At 36.1% G+C, this 21,155-nt stretch overlaps 2 protein-coding genes across 7 annotated transcripts; both read right to left on the reverse strand.

Annotated features, from left to right (window-relative positions):
- Nucleotides 1–6,297: 6,297 nt before the first annotated feature.
- Nucleotides 6,298–9,534, reverse strand: LOC135125004 (glutamate receptor ionotropic, kainate 2-like). Of its 2 annotated transcripts, XM_064050265.1 has the most exons (11): nucleotides 9,453–9,534; nucleotides 9,260–9,399; nucleotides 8,880–9,178; nucleotides 8,631–8,829; nucleotides 8,332–8,583; nucleotides 8,068–8,286; nucleotides 7,730–8,021; nucleotides 7,410–7,686; nucleotides 6,931–7,364; nucleotides 6,769–6,884; nucleotides 6,298–6,719 (listed from the first exon to the last, which is right to left on the reverse strand). In XM_064050265.1, exons 1-11 carry the CDS (start codon nucleotides 9,526–9,528, stop codon nucleotides 6,375–6,377), a joined length of 2,649 nt encoding a protein of 882 aa, XP_063906335.1. In that variant the 5' UTR covers nucleotides 9,529–9,534; the 3' UTR covers nucleotides 6,298–6,374. The 2 variants fall into 2 exon arrangements, with proteins under 2 accessions (XP_063906335.1, XP_063906334.1); XM_064050264.1 differs by having other exon boundaries at nucleotides 8,880–9,399.
- A 230-nt stretch (nucleotides 9,535–9,764) lies between these two features.
- Nucleotides 9,765–18,808, reverse strand: LOC135125005 (glutamate receptor ionotropic, kainate 2-like). 5 transcript variants are annotated; one of them, XM_064050267.1, is made up of 9 exons: nucleotides 18,659–18,808; nucleotides 18,001–18,493; nucleotides 17,456–17,654; nucleotides 16,941–17,405; nucleotides 16,688–16,894; nucleotides 16,281–16,642; nucleotides 10,232–10,653; nucleotides 10,079–10,194; nucleotides 9,765–10,031 (listed from the first exon to the last, which is right to left on the reverse strand). In XM_064050267.1, exons 1-9 carry the CDS (start codon nucleotides 18,741–18,743, stop codon nucleotides 9,765–9,767), a joined length of 2,616 nt encoding a protein of 871 aa, XP_063906337.1. In that variant the 5' UTR covers nucleotides 18,744–18,808. The 5 variants fall into 5 exon arrangements, with proteins under 5 accessions (XP_063906337.1, XP_063906336.1, XP_063906340.1 ...); XM_064050266.1 differs by having other exon boundaries at nucleotides 10,232–10,668; XM_064050268.1 differs by having other exon boundaries at nucleotides 9,953–10,031; nucleotides 10,084–10,194; nucleotides 10,232–10,668.
- Between the last annotated feature and the right edge of the window lie 2,347 nt (nucleotides 18,809–21,155).

Genomic DNA, 21,155 nt, shown 5'->3' on the forward strand with positions numbered 1-21,155 from the left:
AACACCCTATATTTTTGGAATCAGCACGGCGAGATCTATTTCCCTGAATTTTTTGAGAATTTTTAGACAACTTTTTCAAAAACGAAATTTTTCCAACGGTCCCCCCTTCTTCAAATTTCGGCCAAATTTTGATATTTTCGAAACTTAACTAAATGCATTTTCTTGTAGATTTCGGACCGCAGAAGTCAGTTCGGGCATTGTTTCTTCGATAACTCTAACCGTTTTTCCAGAATCGCCCATTGAAACATTGCAATTTTTCAAATTTTCAAAAAATTCGAGTTTTTCACCTAATATTTCGATAATATAGGTCCGGCGCTATTAACAACTTATATTTTTGGAATCAGCACGGCGAGATCTATTTCCCTGAATTTTTTGAGAATTTTTAGACATCTTTTTCAAAAATGAAATTTTTTCAATGGTCCCCCCTTCTTCAAATTTCGGCCAAATTTTGATATTTTCGAAACTTAACTAAATGCATTTTCTTGTAGATTTCGGACCGCAGAAGTCAGTTCGGGCATTGTTTCTTCGATAACTCTAACCGTTTTTCCAGAATCGCCCATTGAAACGTCGCAATTTTTCAAAATTTCAAAAAATTCGAGTTTCTCAACTGATATTTCGATAATATCGGTCCTGTGTCATTAACACCCTATATTTTTGGAATCAGCACGGCGAGATCTATTTCCCTGAATTTTTTGAGAATTTTTAGACAACTTTTTCAATAATGAAATTTTTCCAATGGTCCCCCCTTCTTCAAATTTCGGCCAAATTTTGACATTTTCGAAACTTAACTAAATGCATTTTCTTGCAGACTTCGGACCGCAGAAGTCAGTTCGGGCATTGTTTCTTCGATAACTCTAACCGTTTTTCCAAAATCGCCCATTGAAACATCGCAATTTTTCAAAATTTCAAAAAATTCGAGTTTCTCACCCACTATTTCGATAATATCGGTCCGGTGTCATTAACACCCTATATTTTTGGAATCAGCACGGCGAGATCTATTTCCCTGAATTTTTTGAGAATTTTTAGACATCTTTTTCAAAAATGAAATTTTTCCAATGGTCCCCACTTCTTCAAATTTCGGCCAAAATTTCACATTTTCGAAACTTAACTAAATGCATTTTCTTGTAGATTTCGGACCGCAGAAGTCAGTTCGGGCATTGTTTCTTCGATAACTCTAACCGTTTTTCCAGAATCGCCCATTGAAACGTCGCAATTTTTCAAAATTTCAAAAAATTCGAGTTTCTCAACTGATATTTCGATAATATCGGTCCGGTGCCATCAACACCCTATATATTTGGAATTAGCACGGCGAGATCTATTTCCCTGAATTTTTTGAGAATTTTTAGACAACTTTTTCAATAATGAAATTTTTCCAATGGTCCCCCCTTCTTCAAATTTCGGCCAAAATTTCACATTTTCGAAACTTAACTAAATGCATTTTCTTGTAGATTTCGGACCGCAGAAGTCAGTTCGGGCTTGTTTCTTCGATAACTCTAACCGTTTTTCCAGAATCGCCCATTGAAACATCGCAATTTTTCAAATTTTCAAAAAATTCGAGTTTTTCACCTAATATTTCGATAATATAGGTCCGGCGCTATTAACAACTTATATTTTTGGAATCAGCACGGCGAGATCTATTTCCCTGAATTTTTTGAGAATTATTAGACATCTTTTTCAAAAATGAAAATTTTCCAATGGTCCCCCCTTCTTCAAATTTCGGCCAAATTTTGACATTTTCGAAACTTAACTAAATGCATTTTCTTGTAGATTTCGGACCGCAGAAGTCAGTTCGGGCATTGTTTCTTCGATAACTCTAACCGTTTTTCCAGAATCGCCCATTGAAACATCGCAATTTTTCAAAATTCCAAAAAATTCGATTTTCTCACCTAATATTTCGATAATATCGGTCCGGTGCCATCAACACCCTATATTTTTGGAATCAGCATGTCGAGATCCACGTTCCTGAATTTTTTCACAATTTTTAGACAACTTTTTCAAAAATGAATTTTTTCCAATGGTCCCCCCTTCTTCAAATTTCGGCCAAATTTTGACATTTTCGAAACTTAACTAAATGCATTTTCTTGTAGACTTCGGACCGCAGAAGTCAGTTCGGGCATTGTTTCTTCGATAACTCTAACCGTTTTTCCAAAATCGCCCATTGAGACATCGCAATTTTTCAAAATTTCAAAAAATTCGAGTTTCTCACCTACTATTTCGATAATATCGGTCCGGTGTCATTAACACCCTATATTTTTGGAATCAGCACGGCGAGATCTATTTCCCTGAATTTTTTGAGAATTTTTAGACATCTTTTTCAAAAATGAAATTTTTCCAATGGTCCCCCCTTCTTCAAATTTCGGCCAAAATTTCACATTTTCGAAACTTAACTAAATGCATTTTCTTGTAGATTTCGGACCGCAGAAGTCAGTTCGGGCATTGTTTCTTCGATAACTCTAACCGTTTTTCCAGAATCGCCCATTGAAACATCGCAATTTTTCAAAATTTCAAAAAATTCGAGTTTTTCACCTAATATTTCGATAATATAGGTCCGGCGCTATTAACACTTTATATTTTTGGAATCAGCACGGCGAGATCTATTTCCCTGAATTTTTTGAGAATTTTAAGACAACTTTTTCACAAATGAAATTTTTCCAATGATCCCCCTTTCTTCAAATTTCGGCCAAATTTTGAGTTTTTCGAAACTTAACTAAATGCATTTTCTTGTAGATTTCGGACCGCAGAGGTCAGTTCGGGCATTGTTTCTTTGATAACTCTCACCGTTTTTCCGGAATCGCCCATTGAAACATCGCAATTTTTCAAAATTCCAAAAAATTCGATTTTCTCACCAAATATTTCGATAATATCGGTCCGGTGCAATTAACACCCTATATTTTTGGAATCAACACGGCGAGATCTATTTCCCTGAATTTTTTGAGAATTTTTAGACAACTTTTTCAAAAATGAAATTTTTCCAATGGTCCCCCCTTCTTCAAATTTCGGCCAAATTTTGACATTTTCGAAACTTAACTAAATGCATTTTCTTGTAGATTTCGGACCGCAGAAGTCAGTTCTGGCATTGTTTCTTCGATAACTCTAACCGTTTTTCCAGAATCGCCCATTGAAACATCGCAATTTTTCAAAATTCCAAAAAATTCGATTTTCTCACCTAATATTTCGATAATATCGGTCCGGTGCCATCAACACCCTATATTTTTGGAATCAGCATGTCGAGATCCACGTTCCTGAATTTTTTCACAATTTTTAGACAACTTTTTCAAAATTCTTTTAAATAATTAACAAAAAAAAATGCCAATATCAGTCCCACCTTACCATGTATTAGCCCCGCCCACCCACCCTCTCTTTTTTTGGAAGGTATGTGATTTGCCAAAATCACTTTTATCTTAACAGGTATTAGCCCTGCCCACCCACCCTCTCTTTTCTTAAAATGTATGTCATCAATACTTGCTCAGATAAAACTGATTTTAACAAATGACATACCCTCTAAGAAAAGAGAGGGCGGGTGAGTGGGTGGGGCTAGTAATTGCTATGATAAAAGGGATTTTGGCAGATGACATACCCTTGAAGAAAGGAGAGGGTGGGTGGGCGGGGCTAGTACCTGCAGAGATAAAAGTGATTTTGGCAAATCACATACCATTTAAAAACGAGAGGGTGGGTGGGCGGGGCTAGTACCTGCTAAAATAAGACTGATACTGGCAAATGATATAGTCCCAAAATTCTTTTAAACAATTAACAAAAAAAATGCCAAAATCAGTCTTACCTTAGCAGGTACTAGCCCCGCCCACCCACCCTCTCGTTTTTTAGAAGGCATGTGATTTGCCAAAATCACTTTTATCTTAGCAGGTAATAAAAAATTGGTCTAAAGAGTTTAGACAGTACTTCTCTCGCTGTCGGAAACGTGACGACTGGATGCCTATTATTATGTTTTCTTTTCGCAGTAGATTTCAAAGCATTCGGTTTTGTAGTTCCTGAGTAAATCAGTAAAATAAATTTACGCATTCATTAATTTTTTTTTGAGTCACCCTGTATATGCAAATCCAAAAAATATGAATGGAGTGATAGATCACAAGTACAGACTCATCATATTTTCTATATTTTAGATTGGATTTATTCGGCAAACTTTTGAGCTGACGTCATCAAGTTTTTGGAGGGGATAACCAAATATATTTTGACTAAAGATTTATGATGCTCTTTATAGCCTTAAAACATCTGCAACATTTCAAACTATTTGGGTTAGCAAATTCAAGATTAAATTGCAAAATGTTGTTTTAAAATTTTGATTTTTTTTCCAAAAATCTGGACGTTTCGGGTAAAAACTCAATTCGGAGTCGTAAACTACATGTATAGGACTATGTAATTTTGTACAATTTAAAACCCATTTACTATGTACAATTTTGAAGTGACGTCATCGCATTAGTGGTGGGGATGATTAGACAAATTTTGGTTAGCGTTTTACCATCTACACGATATTCCTAATATAAATACAAAATTTCGCAACAATCGGTTCAGTACTTTCGGAGATTATCTGTCTAATAAAAATCCGGGACGGCAGACAGACGGACGGACGGACAGACGGACAGACGGACAGACGGACAGACAGACGGAAATAGGAGACCTATTTCTTCGTCTTCTAGAGGTCATGAAAGATCGAGAAAACGTAAAAGTAGAGAGTCGGCCGACAGACTCGATTACAATACTTTCTTTGTTTACGCTCGGGAAGTAAAAATTAAAGAATCGGGAAAACTGCCGGAACACATTTTTAGATGTCGTAGGTGGGAGGAGGAGACAAGGAACATGCAAACAGAAATTGGGGTTGAAATTCATGTCAGGAAGGTAATGGACCTCATAGTAGGAAATGAATGCAATTTCCAAATTTATCATAAAGATAACCAAGGCCAAAGAGGAAGAAGAATGAACAGGACAAAATAGGGAAAAAGGGAACACCCAGATTTTGAACGACGTGATTTGAAGTTTTCTTCTTCCTGTTCTGCCGTTCTAATGAGAAAATAGGAGAACTGGCGAGAATTTGGCGACCAACTTGAAGTAATGCGAACGCGGTTCCGGAAAGGGGTTTTAGCCGTTTTAGCCCTAGTCAGTTTTTAAAAGATTAGAATTTTCTAGAGAAACCAGCCCTTCTCAAGTCAAGCACTAAATACCCGGGAATGTATTTAGATAAAGATTTAATAATGGCGAAACACGTAGAGCATATTACGACAAAGACAGAGAAAAATGACCATTGTCAGACTGAGTTGCGTTGGTGTATAGTTGGTTGCCTACATTTTCTCACATTGTTCTTTCATCAAGTAAAAAAACAACAGTGTTGGATTGGAATCGTAAATATTTTTGCAGAAAGTCGACGCGACTGACTTAACGATGTTGCCTCATACAAGTGGGTTAATTATTTCAGAACTTTTCAGTTATTAATGACGCTCAATCCTGACCTCCCCACAAAAACTGTCAAATGTACAACAAAATAAAGAACTGAGCCGAACTTTCGACAAAAACTAACATCACGCAGACGCCAGTTTTATTTATTACTGTCTACGATCCCAGAATTATTCACTGTGTTTGTTATTACCTATTAAAAGAAACTCCTTACATTTCCATCTTGGAAAGCATCCAACTGCGGTTATCTGTCAATCAGCGCTCTTTAAGCTGACGTTTACTTTGCAATATTTCTTTCTATGAATGCACCTGATGAAAGGGGTTGATGCAGATCTGGATCAAAGGATTTAAAGATTACAAAACCAGAGAGAATTTCTTTAAGGTAAGTAAGTCGCGACATAGCGACAAAATAAGCGTTTGATGAGTTATAAACGAAAGCTGCAGTGTCTAAATTGAATAAACAATTCAAGCAGTCAGATTTTATTGAAATTATCGAGTGTGTATAATTGCCACTAGCTCTAGCATTAACTCAAACATCTGATAATCCTCTTTACTGTTTACATTGGCAAACACCGTATAACAGATTCACACAAAGTGCATAAAATTTCAAACGCTTTCACGATTATTTAGTTTAATGATACGTATTCATTCAAATACTTTGATATCACCATAATTAGTCGCGTACTTAATTTCGGTTTGAATTCAGTGTTGAACTTTTTTTGCAACGCCGAATTCGTGGATGTATAATAGCATAATCGTCTTTACCTAGTTCTTTAGAGGCGCGCCAAATTATGTTAACAATGTAATTGTGAAAGATCCTCCTAGCTTCACTTCACACTATTTTTTACGAGGATTTATCACAATTTCGATAAAAGTAGGTCAGAGTTGAAATGGTTGTTATTGTTGCACAATATATTATTAAATAAATTCGAAATGTGACAGTGATGAATTATTGTGACACTATTGTGGTATTAGAGTTTCTCCTTAGTAATAGTCGGGATAAATCCGTACTGCGGAGCAGGTGCCAGGAGATTATTATTAGAAGTACCAGTTCCTTCCGAAGATTTGCTTCCACATTTAGATTTGTCTCCAAGGGCGGGCTTCACGTCGCTATTAAAGTCAAAGAAGGACCGCATTTCAATACTTGATGCTTCCTTGAACGGTATTTTCGTCTTTTTACTTATTTTATACGTGGAAATCAATAATTCAGCTATTACTAGAAACACAGCCAAAATAGTTCCACCTATAGTTACAAAAAAGACACCTTGGACATTCTGAACAGCTAAAGGGGGTGTTTTATCATTGTCACGAACAGCCTGTATAAAACTCAGTCGTTATTAAGCACACCCATATTAATTAACTTACGCTACATTGCCCCCCACCTCTTTTCTCCTCCCACCACTTTCGTTTCAAATCGTCTAACACCCCAGAGGTTTGAAGTTTAAGAATCGCCATACTTAGAGTTTTGCGGTACGTGGAATCTAAAACTCTTCTTTTAACAAAAGTTTACGAATTGCCAACCCTTACTTTTCCTCATCGCGATTCCATAGCCTTTGTCGTCTAAAAGCTTGCCATACCCTTGCAAGCTGCAGTGCCTCTGGGTTTCGTACGATATAGAAGTCGATTCCATGAAGAAAGCATAATTATTGAAATCCTCGGCCAGTTTTACGCCGTCTTTGTTCTCCTTTACCATGTCTTCGGGATGGGTTTTCATGTACTTGGCGATTTTTTTAAAAACTGAGTCGTTTTTTCCTTTGAAGAAACTTTCAGTTGCTCCGTTGGCCTTCGCGCCCAATCGCATGTTGTTTTTTTCCATGTTGTCCACCAAGGTGTAAACATCCGTGAACAAGTGGATTGGATTCTCGGTGGCTAAGAAGGCCGCTAGGTTTGCGGTGTACGACGACACCATGATCAGGACGAAAAACCACCACATTCCGGTGACCATTCGGGTCGAAACGGCTCTACGAGTCGCTAGTTGGGTTAGAAAGATTGACAATGGTACTCACATTGGGGCTATTTCTGTTCCTTGTTGCATGAGCGCACCCACGGCAAACCAAGCAGAGTTTTGTAGACTGAACTGGTTGACGAGGAATTCCGGTTGTTCGATACAAGGGTATGGATTGGTCCATTCTTCTTGACAAAGTCGACCCATGATGAAGAACGACAACGATACGATCACGTAAGCAAGGGCTAACATCATCCAGGTGTCCAAGGCAAAAGGGTCAGCGAAAGAGAAGAAACTAGGAGGGGCGTTTTTAGGTTTCTGTGCCAGAATCTGGATGCCTAGAAGACAGTTAGACGATATCACGGTAGACGATAGTATTACCCAAATCCATAAAAGGGGAAGTGAAATCGACTGCTTCTTCTCGGTCGGCGGTGATGGTCAGGTCAGTAATAGCCAAATCTGCTGTCCCATCCATCACGTCACCGATCATTCCAGACCACTGCCCAGTCACTGGGTCCTTAGCACCATTCTTCATATCTTCTCTGATTAGAAACGTGTAATTGAAACCTTCCATTTTGCCTAGTTCGTCTATCAAGTCTATTGCAAACCCTTCAAACCTGTTGTTACCAAACAGCTGCGTAGGTGTTTCTCGTAACATAGTATACGGAGCCGTCTATAAAACCTAGTCAAAATTTTTCTCAACCTCATAATTTTCGTACCAAAGTCGTGATCACTTTGAAAGTCCTGTTCCGAAGACTGTTACTGGCTTTAATTGAATGTTTAGCTCCGTGACCCACAGTTATCAAACCTTTCGAGGAATTCCAAGTCCCGATTTTATTAATCCCGTTGTCTTTGAGCGTAATCACATCCAAATCAAAGTTGCTTCGAAAACCGTTACCATCAAACTCGATTAGACCAGTCATCTCGGAATGTTTGCTCTATAAAGTTGTCATAAGCGGGAGACAATTTGGATGTGTACTAACCGTTTTGACGTGGTTGGAAATGGTGTAACCATGTCGTGACGACTTTAGTGAATCGCAACTATCGTCGTCTGTCGTCAGGTTTTGGAAGGAAATTTTCGTACTAATGACTTTGGCTAAAACTATGACCGAGTCAATCAGAAGCGCTGTCTCCGTTTTCATTTTAGACAAGTCGAAGTGTGGGTTAAAATCGCCTCTGATTATACCTTGACTCTTCCAATAGGTGAGTTCGTTGGAAAGATCGACGATTCGTATCTGGAACAAAAGGGTTAGAGTGATTGGTGCAGGTGGTTGGAACACACCCCTGTGATGTTAGCTTCACTGTATTGAAACGGCTCAAGATTTATAGTTTGTAGGTCAAGATTGGTGATAAAGTAGTTGTAGTGGCTCGTAAGCAAACCGACTTGTTGGGCATGCCGCAATACCTCTTCTAGAACGACAATATTGCAATCTATCACGTAGTTCGTCTCACCGGAGCGTACCGCTTCTTTAAGCGACGTTCTAAAAACTAGTAGTTGTAGTTGTAATACTTAAATCGTTTCTACAAGTACCTGTAAATCCCGTCTCCGACTTCGTCAAGTTGTTTCAGTACCACCACAATCCCGTCGTCTTTAGCCAGATTTAACAAGTCTCCCATTCTTAACAGACTTTCGTTATCGTCGTAAAACAGCGTGAACCTCTTCCACTCCGACATCTTCAAAATGGCAAAATAGGCTTGAGTTAAGTACGACGAGTGTGGGTAAAAATTGATGATGGTCCTGTGTTCCGCGGGACCATAAACCCATTTGTTGACAACATGAGCGGTGTCTTTGTAGTCGCAAATTGACTGCACGATATTAACATCCTCTGCCTGTTTCGGTCCAAAAATAACAACTGCTTGGTGTTCAATTAACGAACAAGCGGCTAACTTTGCCTTGAAGGGTCCACTCACATGATTAAAGTTAGTTTCAGTGATCGCTTTAAACCGCAAACCGTTTTCTTTGCTTGCTAAGTAAGCGGCAAATTTGAACGCCTCTTGGTCCGTCAAGTCCGAATGGTCACCACTTTCCAAATTCTCGTCGAACACGCCACCTAAGTCATCAATTTCAATAAAATCTGAGAGAATTTAGTCAATTTAGACTTACCGAACACGATTTCCGTTGGGTCTTGTCCGAGCACGAAAAATGTCAAGAACACCAAAAGCACATTGACGCACCACATTTTTATTTTCGTTTATGAATGTCTGAAAAAAGTTTAAATGCACATTTATTATGTTAGGAGACACCGCGCTTCCTCCGATGCAACGGTCGTCTATTTTAAACTATCCTTATTATTTGGCATCCTTACACAGCGTATGGAACGTTAGCTAAAATTAGAACAAAAATATTTAAATAAATGCTTTGACGAAATACAACTATTAATTGTTTAAAATAGAACTAATTAGTTAAGTGTTTGGTTTAATTAAACTCGTAGGATTCTTGTTCCGAATTGTTGTAAAGAACGGGTTTGATCATCGCCGACGTGGTGAAGTAGAAGCTCAACTCGTCGAGTAGTAGCAGTTTGAAGGGTTGCTTGGTGATGATCGATCGTTTGAAAATATGAAGACATAGTTCTGCGAAGACCACGACCAGCGACAACAACGTCCCTATTATTGTGACCCAAAACACCCCGCCAACGTTCTTCAAGTTTAACGAAGTACCTTCAATGGATTTCTCGTCTTCGTCCTAGAAAATTTAAGAAAATAACCCCTTTGTCACACTAAACTACTCACAGGACATTGTCCACCCCCTCGTCGTTCCTCCCACCACTTTCTCTTAATCTTGGCCATGACCCCATCTTCCTGCAGTTTCAGAATGGTGGTACTCAAGGCCCACCTATAGGACGAATCTTTTCAACAATTAGCACCAACTCCTTTCCGACTTACTTTTTCTCATGGCAATTGCGTACCCTTTCTCGTCTAGGTTATCTCCAACTGACGTCAAGCCGCAGCGTCTTTGAGTTTCATACTCTATGGATGTCGTTTCCATGAAGAAAGCATAGTTGTCGCGTTCGGCTTTAGCCGCCCCCAAATTGTTATCCGTGACCATGACCTCCTCAGCGTGCTCTTTCATATAGTGGTAGATTCTTTGATACTCGTCGATGTGTTTCGAGTCACGGAAAAATTTTTCCGTCGAACCGTTGATTTTGGCACCAAATTTGATCCCTTTTTTGTCGGCGACGTGCACTAGTTCGAAGACGTCGTTGAAAGGTTTGTCTGGGTTCTCAGTTGTGAGGAACGCAGCTAAGTTGGCCGTGTATGACGATACCATGATTAGAGTGAAGAACCACCAAATTCCAGCCAACATTCTGGTAGACATTGCACTGAAAGTTAGACGTACGCAAATGTTTTGAGCCTATGGGCGGATCGTTTTTGCCTGTCCTCACCGAAGAAGGCGGTCCAAAAGTGACATGTAACTGGCATAATAATAAAAACGTGCCATTTTTGTTAACTGATATTTTTTTCATAAATGTCGCAAAATGATTAAATTTGTCTAATCATCCCCACCAATAATGTGATGACGTCACTTCAAATTTATGCATAGTAAATGGGTTTTAAATTGTATACAGTAACATAGTCCTACACATGTAGTTTATGACTCCGTGTTGAGTTTTTATCCGAAACGTCCAGATTTTTGGGAAAAAAATCAAAATTATAAAACAATATTTTGCAATTTAATTTTGAATTTGCAAAATCGAATACTTTGAAATCTTGCAGATGTTTTAAAATCATGATAAACATGATACATTTTTAATTAAAATATATTTGCTTATCCCCTCTAAAAAATTTATGACGTCACCTCAAAATTTTGCAGAATAAATCCTATCTTAAATGCATAAAATATGATGAATTTTATACTTGTGATTTATCACTGCATTAATATTTTTTAGATTTGGGTATACAGGGTGTCTCAAAAAAGTTAATGACGGATTCAATTTATTTTATTGAAGAAATCAAGAATAGCAAAACTGAATAATTTGAAATATTGTAGATGTTTTGAAGTTTTTGTAAGCAACAATATTTGATTAATCAAATATACGCAAAATCAAAAATCGGAAAAACTGAAATTCACTAATGCAAAAAACACAAAATCGAAAAATACAAATTGTAAAAATCGAAAATCTAAAAATGGCTAATCAAAAAATCGAAAATTCAATGAAACCAAATACCTAGGTCGATCGAAAAGTGGAAATTCACAAACCTCAAAAATCGAAAAATCGAGAATTGAAAAACGGGAAAACCAAAAAATCGAAAAGTCAAAAATTTGTAATATTGAAAATTAAAAAAATCAAAAACAAAAATTTAAAAAATCGGAAATTAAAATAATCAAAATATATAAAGTAAAAAAAATTGCAAAGCCTAAAAACCGAAACGAACAGAAAAATCGAAAAAGCAAAAAATTGGAAAAACAAAAATTCGAAAAATCTAAAATCGAAAAAGTGGAAAATCGAAAATCTGAATAAAGAAACTTGGAAATTCTGAAAATTGGAAAATCGAAAACCAAAAAATCGGAAAGTAACAAAATTGAACTCTAAGAGTTGAGAATGGAAAAATTGAAAAACCGAAAATTCTAAAAATCGACAATGGACAAATTGAAAATCGCAAAATTTAAATTGAAAAATTGAACATGGAAAAATCGATGAATTGAAAAATCGAAAATTCGACTACTCAAATTTTCTAAAAATCGAAAAATCATAAAACTGAAAAATCCAAAATTCTGATCATCGAAAGTCTGAAAACTGAAAATCGAAAATTCTGAAAAGCGGAAAATAGAATATCGAAAAATTTAAAAGAAAGAAAGAAAATTGAAGTCTAAAAACCGAAGAATGGAAAAATTAAAAATCAAAAATTCGAAAAATCAAAACCGAAAAATTCAAAGACATAAAAGAAAATCGAAAAATCAAAAATCTAAAAATTGAATCTCGAAAATTTGGAAAATCGAAAAGTAAAAAAATTGTCTAAAGCTGGAAAATGGAAAACTGAACAATCGAAAATTCGAAAATCAAATATCGAAAAATCGAAAAGCCGAAAAATCGAAAATTTGATAAATCAGATATGCGAAAAACAGAAAATCTGAAAATACAAAACTGGAAAATTAAAAATCTAAAAATGGAAAAACCGAAAATCGAAAATTCAATTAATCTAATACGTAGGTCGATCGAAAAACTGGAAATTCACAAATCTGAAAAATCGAAAATTTGCAAGATTGAAAAACCGAGAATTGAAAAATTAAAAAACCGAAAAATGGAAAAATCAAAAATCGAAAAATAGGAAAACCGAAAATTCGAAAATTCATAATATTGAAGACTTAAAAAGTCGACAATTCAAAAATCAAAAAACTGGAAAAAAATAATCGAAAAATCGAAAAGTAAACAAATTGCAAAGCCTAACAACTGACGAACAGAAAAATCGAAAAATCGTAAAATCAAAAAGTGGAAAATCGAAAACTGGAAATTGAAACATCGAAGATTGGAAAATCGAAAAATCGAAAATCGGAATATCGAGAATCGACAAATTAAAAAACCGAAAAATCGAAAAATTAAAAAATCGGAAATCGAAAAATGAAAAAAAAACGAAAATTCAAAAATCGAATAATCCGAAAGTAAAATAATAGAAAAGTGGAAAAGTAAAAATTGCAAAGTCTCAAAACTGACGAACAGAACAATCGAAAAATAAAAAAAAATCGAAAAATATCTAAACATGGAAAATCGGAAAATGGAAAAACCGAAAAATCGAAAATCGAAAACTCGAAAATTCGATGAAACAAATACTCGAAAAAGCGAAAAGTAAAAAAATTGCAAGGCCTAAAAATTGAAAAATCAAAAAATCGAAAAAATGAAAATCGAAAAAACGACGATCGAAAAAAAATCACAAAATCGAAAAGTGGAAAATGGGAAAGTAACAAAATTGAAATCTAAAAGCTGCAAATTGCAGAACCATAAAACTGAAACAAACAGAAAAATCGAAAAACCACAAAAGCGGAAAAACGAAAATCGAAAAATCGCAAATCGAAAAATCGTAAATTCAGAAAATGGAAAATCGAATAATCGAAAGTTGAAAAATCGAAGGTCGAAAAATAAAACAATCGGAAATCGAAAAATGAAAAAAAAACGAAAATTCAAAAATCGAATAATCCGAAAGTAAAATAATAGAAAAGTGGAAAAGTAAAAATTGCAAAGTCTCAAAACTGACGAACAGAACAATCGAAAAATAAAAAAAAATCGAAAAATATCTAAACATGGAAAATCGAAAAATCGAAAATCGGAAAATGGAAAAACCGAAAAATCGAAAATCGAAAACTCGAAAATTCGATGAAACAAATACTCGAAAAAGCGAAAAGTAAAAAATTGCAAGGCCTAAAAATTGAAAAATAAAAAAATCGAAAAAATGAAAATCGAACAAACGACGATCGAAAAAAAATCACAAAATCGAAAAGTGGAAAATGGGAAAGTAACAAAATTGAAATCTAAAAGCGGCAAACTGCAGAACCATAAAAAACGAAACATACAAAAAAATCGAAAAACCACAAAAAGCGGAAAAACGAAAATCGAAAAATCGCAAATCGAAAAATCGTAAAATCAGAAAATGGAAAATCGAATAATCGAAAGTTGAAAAATCGAAGGTCGAAAAATAAAACAACCGAAAAATCGAAAAATTTTATGATTAATGGAAAATCGAAAAATCGAGAATAGCATAATTAAAAAACCGGAAAATTGAAAAGTCGGAAATCGAAGAAGTAAAAACGTAAAATCGAGAATTCAAAAATCAAAAAAATCGGAAAGTAAAATATAATCGAAAAATGCAAAAAAATTGCAAAGTCTAAAAATTGACGAACAGAAAACTCAAAAAATCTAAAAATGGAAAGACGAAAAATCGAAAATTGAAAGAATGGCAAATTAAAAAATCGAAACATCAAAAAATCAAAAAAACGAAAAATAGGAAAACCGAAAATTAGAAAATTCATAATATTGAAAACTCTAAAAGTCGACAATTCAAAAATCAAAAAACTGGAAAAAAATAATCGAAAAATCGAAAAGTAAACAAATTGCAAAGCCTAAAAACTGACGAACAGAAAAGTCGAAAAATCGTAAAATCAAAAAGTGGAAAATCGAAAACTGGAAATTGAAAAATCGAAGATTGGAAAATCGAAAAATCTAAAATCGGAATATCGAGAATCAACAAATTAAAAAACCTAAAAATCGAAAAATAAAAAAATCGGAAATCGAAAAATGAAAAAGAAAACGAAAATTCAAAAATCGAATAATCCGAAACCAAAATAATAGAAAAGTGGAAAAGTAAAAATTGCAAAGTCTCAAAACTGACGAACAGAACAATCGAAAAATAAAAAAAAATCGAAAAATATCTAAAGATGGAAAATCGAAAAATCGAAAATCGGAAAATGGAAAAACCGAAAAATCGAAAATCGAAAACTCGAAAAATCGAAAATTCGATGAAACAAATACTCGAAAAAGCGAAAAGTAAAAAAATTGCAAAGCCTAAAAATTGAAAAATCAAAAAATCGAAAAAATGAAAATCGAAAAAACGACGATCGAAAAAAAATCAAAAAATCGAAAAGTGGAAAATGGGAAACTAACAAATTTGAAATCTAAAAGCTGCAAATTGCAGAACCATAAAAACTGAAACAAACAGAAAAATCGAAAAACCACAATAGCGGAAAAACGAAAATCGAAAAATCGTAAAATCAGAAAATGGAAAATCGAGTAATCGAAAGTTGAAAAATCGAAGGTCGAAAAATAAAACAACCGAAAAATCGAAAAATTTTATGATTAATGGAAAATCGAAAAATCGAGAATAGCATAATTAAAAAACCGGAAAATTGAAAAATCGGAAATCGAAGAATTAAAAACGTAAAATCGAGAATTCAAAAATAAAAAAAATCGTAAAGTAAAAGATAATCGAAAAATGCAAAAAAATTGCAAAGTCTAAAAACTGACGAACAGAAAAATCAAAAAATCTAAAAATGGAAAGACGAAAAATCAAAAATTGAAAGAATGGCAAATTAGAAAATCGAAACATCGTAAAATCAAAATACCGCAAATTTGAAAAATCAGAAAATTAGAAAGTAATAAAATCGAAAAGTTGATAGAAAAATGGAAACTGAAAAATCTAATTCGATGAAACTGTTGGTCGAAAAAACGAAAAATCGAAAATCGAAGTGACCTTTTTTTGAGACAGGCTGTATAAGTAAATCTAAAAAATATTACTGCAATGATAAATCAAAGGTATAGACTCATTATATCAAATTTTACGATGACGTCATGCATTTTTTGGCGAAGATAAGCAAATACATTTTGATCGTGGCTTTGAAAGTATTCTTCGACTTTCGTTCCATTTCAAAATTTACTCTTTGTATATTTCAGTGGTCACAACGAGTTCACTAACTACGCTGAAGTATGCAAAGATTAAATTTGTCACCGAAAAGATGTCGGAAGTAATAAATTATCCTATCGGTCGAAGAACGTTCGGATAATATATAACAAATGGAAGGGATAAAATAAAGCGTCAAATATGATTGATAAACTTTAAACCAAAATTAAGAAGTTTCTAAACTGAACATTTTTTTTGCTTTTTGAAATGTAGTACACTTCAAAAAATGTCCGTGACTTACTTTAATGTGAATTTTATAACTATGGTCGGCACAATTAGACCTAATATTAGTGTGATTTTGAGCATATTCTCGATGTTATTAGAGCAGGACACGTTTTTTTTTTCTAACTAATTGAAAAGATTTCAAAGTATTCAGTTTTGCAATTCTTGATTTCTTCAATAAAATAAATTGACTCAGTCATTATTTTTTAATTCTGCCCTTGGACAATTTGGACCGCCTCCTTCGGTGACGACCGGCAAAAATGATCCGCCCATAGGCTCAAAACATTTGCGTGCGATTGAAGAAAATGGGTTGGTGTTTAGATACATTGGGGCAATTTCTGATCCTTGTTGCATCAAGCTTCCAGCCATGAACCAGAAGCAGTTTCTCAGGCTGAGTTGGTTCACCAGGTATTCGGGTTCGTCGACACAAGGGTAAGGGTTTTGCCACTCGCTCGGGGAAAAACGGCCCAAAATGAACAAAGCGATAGACAGTCCGAAAAAAGCAGCCGCTAGGAGTTTCCAAACGTCAAGGGCGAAAGGGTCAGCGAAAGAGAAAAAACTAGGTGCAGCCCGTTTAGGTTTCTGGTACAAAATACTAATCCCGAGGTTCATGAACGTGGTGGTAAAATCCACAGCTGATTCTCGTTCTGAAGTTATAGTCAAATCGGCAATTGCTAGATCGGCTTTCTAAAAAACATTTTTAAGATTGTCTCGTTGTAACGAAATGGTTACCTTGGAGATAACGTCCCCGATCATCCCAGTCCATTCCCCACTCGTTTCGTCGTAGTCACCATTTTTTTTATCCTCCCGAATTATGAAAGTATAGTTGAAGCCTAACCGTTTCGACAGTTCCGCTATAAGATCAATACCGAAACCTTCATACCTGTCGTTACCATACAGCGGCACGGATGACTCTTTTCTCATTCCATAAGGCTCTGTCTGGTCAAACAATTAGAATTTTTCCCAACTAGACGTACAAGATTACCAAACAGGTGATCACCATGAAGGTTTTATTAACCAGGCTTCCCTCAGTTGTTGGTGGTTCCGGCGGGTAAAACCTGCTCAGATTCAAACCTTCAGAGTAGCTCCAATTTGCTACTCTCGTGGTTCCTCCTTCTTTTAATTCATAGATTTCGAGAGCAAAAGCTGATCTAAACCCTTTGGTGTCAAACTGGATGAGTCCCGTAAAACCTGGATACTTCATCCCTTTGATCAAATTAGTCAAAGTCGTTCCATACATCCAGGTTTCGTCGGTCGTGCAATCCACCACAGGCGTGGAAAAATTTTTCGGCAGCCCACTCAAAGCCTCCCCAAACATCATCAAAGCGTCGACAATCAACGTCGTTTCAAGCTGAAGTTTCCAAGCCGTCAACAACTCGAAAGTTTCTTTTCCGTAAAGCTCCACAGCCAATTTTCTAATTTCGTCAGTGTTGGGGTCGATGAAACGCATCTACAACAACATTGGCGTAAAACTAGCTCCTTGTGGTTGTTTTTCAATACTCCTGTTATATTCGTTTCGGCGTACTGAAAAGGTGTTAAATTGAGTGTGTGGAAGTCAAAGTTCGTGATGACGTAGAACTGTTGGTTTGTCATCAAACCCACTTGTTGGGCTTGTAGAAGAACTTCCTCGAGAATGTCGGTGGAACAGTCTAGGACGAAGTGCGTGGCTCCGTACCGCCACACTTCTTTTAAAGTTGGTCTAAACAATGAATACAGTTTTTTCTCATGTGAATGTTTATCTGCAATCGCGTTATAAAGCAAATTCAAAAATAGAATCTGTAATCAAGACCCCGTCATAAAAAGCCATATGGACGCAAACTCCAGTAATTTCTATATTTACTCCTCGTAAAATAACTTTTACAACCGCGAACATTCATCATCATCCAGTGCACATAAATTTCTAACGCAAATTTTTACCAACTTCATTTGAAATTTGTGCAGGAATTTAGTTCATTTCGACGAACGTTTCATTTTCGTAATAATAAACACTTCCAAGAAGAATTTATAAACTGCGGAAAATCGTTGGAACTCGGCCAAACTCTCACCTGTAGTTTCCATTGTGGTACTTATCCAGTTGGCGGACGAGCATCTGGTGCCCTTTGCTGTCGTAAAACTTCAACAACTCCCCAACCCTTTTCAGACTGTCGTCGTTTTCGTAGAGAATGACGAAGTCTTCGTAGTTCCACGCGTTGAGGATGTCCACGTAGACTTGGGTTAGCACGTTTGGGTGAGGGTAGAAGTTGATCATGGGACTTGGGCGATAATCCACCCATCGCACGTCCAAAAGCGGGATGTCTTTGTCGTCGCACACCGTTTGGACCATGTGGGCGTTTTGGTGGGTGGATGGTCCCAGGATGGCAACCACCCCCTCGCTGATGAGGTTGCAAGTAGCCAGAAGGGCCTTGAAAGGGTCGTTCGGGGGTACCTTTTCAACCAGTCCTTCCAAAAGTCGATCGATGATGAATTTTTGATTGATTTCGTGGATAGCCAGATGAAATGCCTTCACGTTGATGTGGTTGTCGGCGTCGAAAATAGCCCCTTGAATAAATAAATGTCTGGAGGTGTTTGTTTAATTACGCTATCGAAATAAATAGGTGGTTATTTATGGACGAATATTATAATATTTTGTTGTTATTGCACGGTTTAGTAATGGGTGTTTTATGTACTAATTGAGTAATGGTTGGCATTGTGTGTTTCACTCACCAATTTTAATAGTTTCCGGCTGGCAAAACAAGCAACACGAAATCAATACGGTGAAACCTGAAACGATTTTCACTTTCTTTATCATTTTGTTTAGGGCGGTTGCACTATTTGCATTTGGATAATTTTATAGAGTCACTTGAGCGTACAGTCTTCGACTCGGCGGTGTATGAACTGTTGGGTTATTTTCGGAAACAAAAATACTCCAATCTATTTTCTCCAGTATTTCAAGAGTCATGCAGTGGCTGGAAATTAATTACGGGTAATAGATGGGAGGGTCAGTTTTACGTTCTGGGATTGTTTAGTTATTAAAAAGGGCTAGTAAATGTGTAGGGAGGGGTTGCAGAGAGACCAAAATAATTCACGTACTTTTTACTGTGTGTATAATTTTATTTTCGGTGGCATTTCCGGAAATTCTTTCTGGTAGAAAATGAGTGGAATATGTCTAATAATTCGTAATAATTAACGGTTTTGGTAAAAGCTTTATATTAAGTAAGTAGTCGGCCGTTAATTTCCAACTACTTACTTAGAATGTGCTGTAAATGCGTTTTATTTTTTAAGTCCTTATAAATGTTAATGTGTTCAAAGTTACCTACTTTCAGTGATGACCGGATAATTAAATTCGAGAATTGTATTAAATCTTATTAATAATTATTAATCTTCTAGGTTGCCAAAGTTATCACCACCCATCTATGGGCTACTAATGCTTTTTTTTTTAAAAGTGTGAGACAATTTCCGGTATTTGATCTGTGAAAAAACTTAAAACGTCCACCTGTTAAGTTTAATCGGGGCAAAGTCAGTCTTATCTTAGCAAACGCTAGCCCCGCCCACCCGCCCCCTATTTTCTCATAGGATAGGGCATTTGCGAAAATCACTCTTATCTTATCAAGTGCTAGCCCCACCCACCCACCCCCCGTTTTTCAGAGGATATGTCATCTGCCAAAATCAGACTTATGTTAGCAAGGAGCTAAGTAGGGCGGGTGGGCCGGGCTAGATCTTGCTAACATAAGTCTTATTTTGGCAAATGACATATCCTCTGAGAAAACAGGGGGCGGGTGGGCGGGCCTAGTATTTGTTAAGAAAAAACTGATTTTGCGCCTATTAATCTTGTAAAAACTTTTGTGAAATTTAAAGGTGTTAAATTGCAAATTTCCATTTTAACGAGTTAAATTCCTAAATCTACCTGAAATGTGCAAAATATGATGAGTTTATTGTGACTTATTCTTGGAAGCTCGAGAGTGCGGAAACTTTCAAAATTCTGTATTCTGGAAATAGAAAACTCTCTTAAATTGAGTAGCTTGTGTAGAAACTTTGAAAATAATAAAAATTCAAAATTTTCAAAAATTATTTTGAAAAGTCTACAAACCCTGGAATCTCTGAATATTATATCGGAAACTGGTAATTTTTCAATGCGTCAATTTTGAAAACTTGAAAAAATTTGGGAAGTTTGAAAATCTAGAGAGTCTGGAAAGTATGCATAACTTCGAAATTTCGAAATATAGAACCTCCAGAAATTCTGTGAAACTCTTTTAATTTTGAAAACTTCTGTATTTTGCAAACTCTATGACTCTCAGAGGATATGTCATTTGCCAAAATCAGTATTATCTTAGCAAGTACTAGCCCCACCCACCCGCCCTCTATTTTCTTGGAAGGTAAATCATTTGCTAAAATCAGTCTTATCTTAGCAAGTACTAGCCCCGCCCACCCGCCCTCTATTTTCTTGGAAGGTAAATCATTTGCCAAAATCAATCTTATCTTAGCAAGTACTAGCCCCGCCCACCCCCCTCTTCTGTTTCTAACAACTAGTTTTATTTTCATATAGTGTAAGATCATTAATTTCATTCAGATGGAATAACTGAAAAAGAGACAGGGTGGGTGGGGGGGGGCTAGGACTTAGTAAGATAAGATTGATTTTGGCAAATTACATATCCTCTGAGAAAACAGGGGGCGGGTGGGCGGGGCTAGCACTTGGTAAGAATAGATTGATTTTGGCAAATGACATATCCTCTGAAAAAATAGGGGGTGGGTGGGCGGGGCTAGCACTTGGTAAGATAAGACTGATTTTGGCAAATGAGATATCTTTTGAAAAATAGGGGGCGAGTGTTAAGAAAAATCTGATTTTGTCCCTATTAATATTGTAAAAATTTGTGAAATTTAAGGGTGTTAAATTGCAAATTTCCATGGTAAAAACACTCTTATCTGACCAAGTCCTAGCCCCGCCCACCCGCCCCTATTTTCTCAGAGGTTAAGTGATTTGCCAAAATAAAATTTATCTTAAGTACTAGCAAGTTCTGCCCTCTGTGAAAATAAAAGGCGAGTGGGCGGGTGCAGTATTTGCTAACATAAGTCTTATTTTGGCAAATGACATATTCTCTGAGACCATAGGGGGCGGGTGGGCGGGGCTAGTATTTGGTAATATAAGACTGATTTTGGCCAATGACATATCCTCTGGGAAAACAGGGGGCGGGTGGGTATACCTAGTATTTGTTAATATAAAACT

Source organism: Zophobas morio, unplaced genomic scaffold, assembly GCF_036711695.1.
Source record: "Zophobas morio isolate AGI-343-1 ecotype UQ-CSIRO unplaced genomic scaffold, CSIRO_AGI_Zmor_V1 ptg000008l, whole genome shotgun sequence".
Lineage (NCBI taxonomy): Eukaryota > Metazoa > Arthropoda > Insecta > Coleoptera > Tenebrionidae > Zophobas > Zophobas morio.

Excerpts from the sequence above, each read along its gene's own strand:
- LOC135125005 (XM_064050266.1), bottom strand. The coding sequence starts at position 18,743 with ATGATAAAGAAAGTGAAAATCGTTTCAGGTTTCACCGTATTGATTTCG. Across the intron at positions 16,895-16,940 it reads TCATGGTGATCACCTGTTTG|ACAGAGCCTTATGGAATGAG; the intron begins GTAATCTTGTAC and ends TTGTTTGACCAG. Across the intron at positions 10,669-16,280 it reads GGATCAGAAATTGCCCCAAT|TGCAATGTCTACCAGAATGT; the intron begins GTATCTAAACAC and ends TCTAACTTTCAG.
- LOC135125004 (XM_064050264.1), bottom strand. The coding sequence starts at position 9,528 with ATGTGGTGCGTCAATGTGCTTTTGGTGTTCTTGACATTTTTCGTGCTC. Across the intron at positions 9,400-9,452 it reads CCCAACGGAAATCGTGTTCG|GTGGCGTGTTCGACGAGAAT; the intron begins GTAAGTCTAAAT and ends TTGATGACTTAG. Across the intron at positions 8,287-8,331 it reads TTTCCAACCACGTCAAAACG|AGCAAACATTCCGAGATGAC; the intron begins GTTAGTACACAT and ends ACAACTTTATAG.